Source organism: Electrona antarctica (genome assembly GCF_951216825.1).
Source record: "Electrona antarctica genome assembly, chromosome: 6".
NCBI classification, from domain to species: Eukaryota; Metazoa; Chordata; class Actinopteri; order Myctophiformes; family Myctophidae; genus Electrona; species Electrona antarctica.
Genome location: NC_136811.1, coordinates 10,142,913 through 10,152,434, shown reverse-complemented (window position 1 = coordinate 10,152,434; position 9,522 = coordinate 10,142,913). Strand labels below are relative to the sequence as shown.

General features: G+C 42.0%; 1 protein-coding gene across 2 annotated transcripts; it reads right to left on the bottom strand.

The window, feature by feature from the left end:
* Positions 1–997: 997 nt before the first annotated feature.
* On the bottom strand, positions 998–7,716 carry cbx3b (chromobox homolog 3b). Of its 2 annotated transcripts, none has more exons than XM_079504359.1 (5): positions 7,521–7,716; positions 6,804–6,983; positions 5,803–5,986; positions 4,436–4,566; positions 998–3,327 (listed from the first exon to the last, which is right to left on the bottom strand). In XM_079504359.1, the coding sequence occupies exons 2-5, from the start codon at positions 6,962–6,964 to the stop codon at positions 3,207–3,209; spliced, it is 597 nt and encodes a 198-aa protein (XP_079360485.1). In that variant the 5' UTR covers positions 6,965–6,983; positions 7,521–7,716; the 3' UTR covers positions 998–3,206. The 2 variants fall into 2 exon arrangements, with proteins under 2 accessions (XP_079360485.1, XP_079360486.1); XM_079504360.1 differs by having other exon boundaries at positions 7,542–7,716.
* Between the last annotated feature and the right edge of the window lie 1,806 nt (positions 7,717–9,522).

Here is a 9,522-nt window from a genome sequence, read left to right as displayed (position 1 = left end):
TTGAGTCACTTCTCTCCTCTCCACGATGCTAAAAACGTTAAAAACATTAAGGTGGCAAGAGTTCAAGGCCATCGGTCATACGTCTTTTATTCCAGTGACGTTTCCTCCAGTGTTTTACAGGCAGAGGCAGCAGAGCAAAGATGTCAGAAATAAAGCCATAAAACGTAATATTGTTGTTGCCACTTCAATAAACAAATCAGAAATAAAAGAGGACATTTACAGCGGCCTGTGTACGCTAATGGCTCGATCGTATAAGCGTTATATTTGGGGTTAATCGGGATGGATGCTGAACCGGCTGAACTCCCCATGTCACGTTTTAAAGGATCATATTACACTGCAGCGTTACTCGTAGAAGATTCATTACATGGGATTTTAGAGTCTCCAATATAGGGTGTCCATTCTAGGATTATAGTTAAATAAAACTAAAAGGATTTTAAAAAAAAAACGAAACTTGTAATTTAATCTAAATTAAAGCTAAATAAAAACTAAAATGAGCGATGCAAAACTTACGAATACATTAAATAGAAATGAATGTAAAATACATGTTGTTCCATCAAAGATTATATATACTAAAAGGGATTTTCTTTTTTAAACTGAAACTTTTAATTTAAACTAAATTAAAGCTAAATAAAAACTAAAATGAGCGATGCGAAACTAAAATGAATACATTAAATAGAATTGCATGTAAAATAAAAGTTTTTAGTTATTCCATCATATCGGATGTCATGCATTTCTATCCTCCTACCTTTTTCAGCGTCTAAAGTCGAGGCTTGCCACCAGGAAAATTAAGATTCAAACTAAAACAAATCGAAAACAAGTAAATTCCTAAAACCATACGGTAAATGCACTTGTAAAACAAACAACTTGATTGAAATCAAACAAAAAACCATTTTATAACTGCTACGACCTACAACAATTTAACCCAACTCTTATCTTAAAGTCAGTCGACTCGTGTATGACATGACGTTACGCAACTCGCAAACAAAAAAAAACTAGGTATCAAAGGGTCACACGGGCCGTCCTTTATTCATAGATTATTACACTTTCACAGATCCATGGTCAGCAGATCCACGACAACACAGTGGCTATAGGCGTGACATCAGAGAGGTTTACAGTTTTCAGTGGTTGGCCCACACAGCCAGGTCCAGTCATCATCACGGGAGATATGTGGAGTCAGTATACAGTGCTAGTCATAATAATACAATTGTTTCACAATGAGCGGGCCTGGAGAGGAGCTACTGTAAGACTGTACCCTGGACAACCAGGGCAGTACTTACGCCTAAAGTGCTACATTTTAGCGAGCTTTAATCTTTTTTCTTTTCTTTAGCTACCATACGTAGGTGCACAATTTATTTTTTTTACTTTCCTCCTCCTACATCTCAACAGAATAGATCCATTTCCAAGACATTTAACCACTTTTCAACCTGGCATCCCTTGTTTCGCGCATGTCATTTTTTTTTTTGGGTGAAATGTTTCCACATCTTCTTCTCGAAATTAGCCGATCTACAAGCTCACAACATGCCGCATGACACTGCCGTTGTGAGCTTGTGGATCGTCAGTTTTCACCGCACGACACTGCCAGTATAAATCAGGCTGAAGTGGTTAAAGCCTTGGTGATTTCTGCCTTCCATAGGATAAGGATAACTGACCAAACATATTGTTTTGTTTCCTTTAAGAAAAAAAAGTATATTATTGTTCAAAGAAAAACAAAAGACACATCGGGCGATACAGATTTTGGTACACATCAGCTGATAAGGATACGGGGGAAAAGTAGTCGCAAGGCAACAACAGATTTCAAACACATGTACTGTACTTGTACATACATCAACCACTGGGATTAAACAGTGACACAACTCCATACAGTGAGAGGTTTGGCTACGAGCATTAAGCACCACACACACACACACACACACACACACAACAGTACAACTTCAAACCACACAATCTACAATCGTTGGCTGTACTCGCATGGCTAGATGGATTGAAGGTTAAGGGTTGAATTTGACAGAAGTTTCCTACAAAGTCTTCCTATACATTATACACGATGTACAGTAATGTATACATCACACAGCCTTGGACATCTACGTAGGAACGTTACTATGTATCTGTGATCTTGTCTGCTACAGCAATGCCTCCCACAACCTTTCCAAGGAGCCCCAAATAGCCATGGAGTTGGCTTTTTTTTATCAAGAATAGCTGATCTACAAGTGCACAATGTGTGACGTTGCGATGTGTTTTGAGTTTGTAGATGGGGTATTTTTGAAACATTCTGAACATTTTGGGGAAACTCCTCCTGATACGACATGCCCGTCCGAATTAGGTATGCCACCAACCTTATGAATTTAACCCATTTTGGGAGGGGACCCCTTTTGGTGTTAGCATTATGTTATGCTTTAGCTATTGAAAAATAGCAGATCTACAAGCTCATAGAGCGCCACCGAGTGGCGCGCTACGAGCTTGTAGGTCTGCTATTTTTGAAAAATCAAAGAACGACTGACATAGAAACATAGCTTTTTCAGAAAACTGTCAGCATGTAGAAGACATTTTTAGAATCTGATCTCAGGTCAAAATGGGTTAACATGAATCGCAATTAAATTGTTTTTCTCCCCCCTATACTCTCCTTTGGAATTGGTCCCCCGGTTGGCGCCCACTGGGGTTCTCAGCCAACCAAAAAGGGACCCAACGATGCATTGTCAATGTCCCAGACAAAGAACACTAAATTTAGGAATATCGTGTCATTATTTACCATACTGGTTCCCTACATCATGCTCCAGGCCAAAATTCAGGTCCCAGTGCAAACAAAACCAAACGAAAACAATATTGTTGAGAACCAACCAGAGCTAGTTTCTTTTTTATCCAATCAAACACAAAAGGTTAGTTCATCTCTCCATCAAGCCCTCCCCGCAAAGGCACCTTGACCTCCGTCGAGCACCGGGGCGATCGAGAGCACTTAAAATTCCTCCTCCCAGAGTCCCAGCTGAGGTTCCCTCCGTTCCTCCTCCTCGCCGGGACCCCGTCCTGTCCGTAAATCTACCTGCACAGCCGCGGTGAAGTCATTTCACACAGCATGCCTCTAATGTCAGCTGAAGGAGGACGCTCGATGGAGGGGAAACTAACATCCAACATGACGGTCTGTCTGCACTCCCCCAATACACGTAAACGTACACACACACACACACGCACACGCACACACGCACGCGCACAGTTCACGGCTCCTCGTCTCCACAGTGCCAGGTCAGCTTCTGTTCGTAGAAGTCGATGACCACCTGGGGACACCTGGCGCTGGCTTCATGAGCCGACAGCAGGGCCACGTCATCACAGTTCTTCCTGTGACACACACACACACACACCACCTCTTTATCAGCAGCCCAAACACGATTATTTCTAACTTTAGTTTCGATTACGTTTAATGAAGGATTATTAAAAAATTAAACGAACAAGCTCACGTATTCTGATGCACTGTTTTTGTGCAATTTTTTTGTATAAAGCAGGGCTTGAGCGGTTAAAAAGACTAATCGAGTTAGTCGATTATAAAACAAAATCTATTTATTGATTAGGCTATTCGATTAACCTAAATGGGCTAGATTAAGTCAGTTATTGGTTCTAAATTCGTCTCGATATATTTTGACCTACCTTTGAATTTTGTTATATAAAAAAGTGTTACAATGAATAAGAGCTTTTGTTGGCTTAAAAATGCAACAGTACGTCTTAATGTGTCAAATCAAGACTGGTGGAAAGACCAATGCACATCAAGACACACTTCTGCTATCTGTGTCGCCCAGGTTGCGCCTAAACCCTAACATTTAACTTCACAAAAAATATGCCTAACCTTAATCCTAACCTCACAAACACAGAAACTATGCCTAAATCTAACCTCCAAACCCTGTCCACCTGACCTGGGCATAAAACACCGGGAAAAGAGACTCTCATAGGGAAAAGGCATAGCAGTGGCGGCCATTTTGTGGCGCCAGAGATAACCAAGCCACCCAGGCTCCTGGTGAATCATAACCATAAAACATTTGATCCTGTGTCAAAACTATTTGAATATTTAATTAGGCCTATATTATACTCTATTTAATAATAATCTTTTTTTTTACTATAGTTTTTCAAATTAGTTTTGACATATAATCAAATGTTTTATGGTCATCATGATTCACCCTTGGTTTCAGGCTTGAAATAATGTATATAAATATTCTCCGAAAAAAATCTATGGGGGGGGGAAAATGAATGTGTTTTCCATCTGTGGCACCACAACATGGCTGCCACTGCTACGCCCTATAAATATGAAGCTACACCGAGTGTGGCACATCTGTCCCCATTTGAACCGTGATATTACCAGCCATGCACCAGCATTGCATAAAGACTGCAATATACATGGGCATTTCCTTAAATTTGATTGTAGTGAAAGAGGAAGCATTGCAGCTTTTTTTTTTACCATTTGACCAGAAACATGAGCTCTCCCTGTCTGTCCGTGGAGCCCAGGATGCATTCTGGCTCCCGCTGCCCGCCAGACTCGAGACCACCCTCAATGTCTGCCCTGCGCTGCCCACTGTAGTCCTGTGGAGACTACACACACACACACACACACACACACACACACACACACACACACACACACACACACACACACACACACACACACACACACACACACACACACACACACACACACACACACACACACACACACACACACACACACACACACACACACACACACACACACACACACAGGGAATCGCAAAGCGTGTACATTAGTCATACTGTAGCACACTTTGGTATCACTTCCATTAGCATGCTAATTTCACGGAACTCTGAGTTTAACTTCCTCGTGGGTATGTTTAACCACTGTACTTATGAGTCACTGGTCTTTTACAGCAGCAAACATACCATATGGTATATTGTTTACACACACACATACACAATTACACATGTACGCACTATAGACTCCTGCATATTGCATACAGTACGGAGCTTTGAACCACTTAAACCTTATTTCATACTTTGCCGTACAGCGGTTTTGCACTAGAATAACTTCCTCACAAGGCTGATTTTTCACTGTGAATAAAAGTATCAAGTGTCATCATTAGGCCTATGAGTAGTGTGATGCTAAATATGTTACGCTTTTTCGGATTGTCTCACTCCCAGACAGTGTGCAAAGGATCTTAAGAGTCTAGAAAGAAACTGTTTGGTTAAAACACAGCAGATTTTGCGGTGTACTCAAAGTCATTTTGGTGGCAGCAGTGGATCAGGGGTAGAGTGGCCGGTAGAGCGGCCGGCTGGCAACCGCGAGGTTCCCAGTTCGATCCCGGGCTCCCCCAGAGTTGGTGTCAAAGTGTAAAGCGCCTTTGCACCATTTACATTTGATTCGTAATCATAAAGTCAGTAGTAGTACAACATCAGTGTCCTCCCTCTGCATGGGAAGTCTCTTGAGCATGGATGTTGGCATGGAGCCTGACAGCCTGTGTGTCGTCACTTGTCACTGCACACCATACAGAAGTAAGCTGCTTTACATACTGTAGATTGTGCATTCCATTCACACACACATTCATTCATACACCGATGGCGGAGGAAACCTGCATGCAAGGCACCAACCTGCACATTGGGAGCAATTCGGGGTTCAGCAGCGTCTTGCTCAAGGACACTTCAAACTGGGAACCTCGCGGTTCCCGATCCAGCCGGCCACTCTACCCCTGAGACACTGCTGCCCCAGCCCAGTCCAGTGCTATGAATGGACTTGGAAACAATGACATCCACTACTATATATATTATATTGAGACAGTTTTTTCCCCCCACACTCACAATTTCCGTCTCCTGCTCGGTGAGTTCCTCTTTGGGGATGATGTTGACGTCTAGTCCTCGTGGCTGGCCCATATCTTCCTCGTCGTCTTCCTCGTGCTCCCCGGCCAGGTGGCGGTTCTTCAGGAACTCTGCGATGAGTTCAGGACAGTCCAGGTTGTCCTCTGGCTCCCAAGTGTTGTCAGTACTGAAGAACATAGCATTAGAGCCGTTGTTACTAGCTATATATTAGTGTAACAGTTACGTCCTGTGTTATTATAATGTAAGGCAGTGGTTTTCAACCCTTTTCACATGAAGGTCCTTTATTTATTTGGCATTTGAGCCACGGACCACCGTTTGATGACATTTAGCCTCTCAAGACCCAAAACTTTGAATATGTTGTCATTGGATAAGATTTTGGCCACAATTCCATGCTGTAGGCCTATTGTACCATTAGGAGAGACAACAGGCAAACGATCAAAAACAACTAACTCTTGAGAGCGTAAAATGAAACCAAATGGACCCGTACGGGTCCATTTGGTTTCATGTTCTGCTCTCGAGAGTTAAAGATAAGGATCAATTTGGTTACCAACTCCATCATTGCTCTGGGGACCACCTGGAATCCTGTCAAGAACCACTGGTGGTCCCAGGCCCACTGGTTGAAAATATACCACTGATCATTGTTATCATTGTTATGTATTATGTGATGAGAGAACAATTGGGTTATCAACGGATTATGGAGAGTAAAATGTGAGGAATGTAGGCTACTTTTTTTTATATATATATATATACACGAACATTTCACTCCGAGTTTTTGGGGATTCATATTTTAAATCCATGTTTTTAGACTATTTTCTACCTGCTGCACTCAAATATCTACAATATTTATATCCAGTTTCACGTCAGTTGATCTTTTTTTGCTCCATGTGTCTTGTGTCCACTTACAACCTTCACTATATATCGCCGTTATAACCCACACATTATCCAATTGCATCATAATAATCATGATATGAACCATTCCTTACTCTGTGAAACCTTTCCATTTGAGAAAGTACTCCACTCTGCCGTCAGAGACCCTGCGGCGAATAATTCTTTCCACCACAAATTCCTGAATCGGATGGACCTGTACCGTGCCCGTGCCAGTGTCCTCCGTCTTCCTCTGTTTCACCGTCTGTTTCTTTCTCATATTTGATTTGTTTTTCCCCCTGCAACAAGGAACACATGATTTGGGAATTATAGCCTGTGTATTTATACCCTATCCATCTTTTACACCGAGTTTAATAGCTAATATACGAACGATACGTGGCCCTGCACAGCCACTCAAAGAAAACTATAGTCAAAGAAAAGTGTCTCATAGTTCGATTCTGGCTTCCAAGCACGTTCATAAAGGCGTTAACAATGTTAAAGTCCACCATTAAAACGTTGGAAAAGCGAATAGCAGAACGCTATGGCACCACCACAACAACAACAAACGTGCTTTGTGTTTGAAGGACACCTTCAGATCGACGGACAGTGATCTAGCCACACTTGCTGCATATAGCAATCCACCTGCCGTTTCGTTAGAAATAAAACACCATTATTATTCTAACTACAGTAACAATCCGCGCGTCAACATCGTCTGGTCGTTTTGGGGAATAGAACACGGTGTGCCCGTACCGTACGCTCCAAACAACAATAGCCCGGGAAATGACAATGAAATTATTCTAAACATGATGTGTGTGAATAACAATGCATCCACATACGCTTTTTCTTTCGGTGTTTACTTTATCTCGGACGGTGATCGGACCTGTTTCGTTTTTATCTGGTCGAAACAAACGCGCGTCGGTCGGGATCTGACGCTTGTTTCTTTTCCCTGTTGATGTTTTTTGCTTGTTGTGTGTGCGCCAAACGCGACACAGACAGGCAGGCGGGCAGGCAGCCGCGGGGGTTTTGTATTTACATTTAGGGGAGAGAAGGAAAAAAAAACCAACTTTTCATGAATGAGTTAAATTTAAAGATGGCCGTGGATGCTCGGAGGAAGTGCTTGTTGTTGCCAAGGGAAAAGGTCATGCCAGGAAAACCGGGAGGAGGAGACCAGTAGGGACGCGACGCGCCCGTCCCCGTCCAATCACACGACAGTCCGCCTGTCACTGTCCCCTCCTCCTCATGGCCATGTCCTGTAGGCTGTGTTGCCATGTCCGCTTATTATAAGCGACCTGGCTTGGGCTTGTTGTTCCTGGTTGATTGAAAAATATATATTTCACAGTATGGGTACCGTACATTTCAAACGAAAGCACGAGTCGATACAAAAACTGCTTATTATAAGCGACCTTGGGCTTGTTGTTCCTGTTTGATTGAAACAAATATTTCACAGTATGCAGAATGGGAACATACAAAAAGTGTTACTGTGTGGACGACACCATGATTAAGCATCACAGTCACACTTGTTTACAACAGGGACCACCAGTCCACAGAGTGACAGGTGCACCTGTAAAGTTGCTTGTAAATATTGGTGGTTGTGGTATTTTGGGGGTCTTGTTTCTAAAGTATACGTGCTTATTTAGGCTTGTTTCCTAATGTCGTTTAAACCAGTGATTCTCACACATTTTCATGTCGAGGACCTCCAGATTAATTTGTCCAACTAAAAATATTTTTTAAACCGCTGGGCGGTCGCTGGGGTGTGGTCAGCACTGTTTTGCTGCACCTGTCCGGCAGGTTTTTCGCACTTCCCTGTTGGCCGGGTGTGGCTCTCCCTCCCGGTGCTGGTCGCGCCTCAGTGATGGCTGCGCGCGGGCCTCCGTGGACTTGTCTATAGCTGGAAGCCTGGAGGAGAGGGGCAGTGACTTGGCCAATCACTGCTGACCCACCAACTGTAGAGTGTAGTGGTTGAGGGTTGAAACACTCTAAGAAGGTTGGAGACCACCTGATGACCTCTCCTCCAGGCTAAGGCATCCATTAGAAATGGATTGTATTCGCATCTTTGATGTATTTACAAACTTGTTGTTTAAAATGTTTCAAAGACTATTCAACATTGTGTCACATTTTTCCCCCATGATTGTTATGAAAATAGCAGATCTACAAGCTTCTGAGCTTGTAGATTGGCTATTTTCACATTTTTCTTTTGGGCTTGTTTTCATAGACCTGTTTGCTTGTTTCTCTCACACAATCTGGCGCACAACACTGCCTGTAGGCTGTAGCAAACGTTACACATTTTCATTCCATTTAAATTAAATTCTTATTGGCACAAGAAAGAGAGCGTATATACGTTTATAAAATATATAGCCTAAGCAGTAAAATAAAATATAATAAAAAACAGTTTAAGAAAAGGTAGGTAAAGTATGTAGTATGGATGGACGGTACGTTACACGTACAGTTGACACGGTCACAACGGTCACTTTTGGGACACTTGGCAGCATTTTTCTTAACTATTTGAATATTATGCAAAAAATAATTTTCAGATTTTAAACGTGTTTTAAGTCATTTAAGACACTCGGGAATATAGCCTATATACAATTGTAACTTAATTGTGCATTTGGTATACATTTTGTAGGCTACTCCAGTACTCCTGCAGTTATGGATTTATCAACACTAGTGTCAAGAGTCATGGCTGGCATGTTATATGCAGATTGCTCTATATAATATGCTTCTCTTAACTAATTATGAGACTGCATGGACGCCATGAAATAATAATAATTGATTTTCATTTTTTTTCCCCCGTGGAAAACCATGAAAAACGATATACTCTAATAATAATAATTATTATTA

Bases quoted from the DNA above. Each gene is read 5' to 3' on its own strand.
- cbx3b (XM_079504359.1), bottom strand. From the start codon at position 6,964: ATGAGAAAGAAACAGACGGTGAAACAGAGGAAGACGGAGGACACTGGC. The intron at 5,987-6,803 runs GTAAGGAATGGT...TATGTTCTTCAG, and splicing joins AAATGGAAAGGTTTCACAGA to TACTGACAACACTTGGGAGC. The intron at 3,328-4,435 runs GTAAAAAAAAAA...TGTGTGTCACAG, and splicing joins CTCATGTTTCTGGTCAAATG to GAAGAACTGTGATGACGTGG.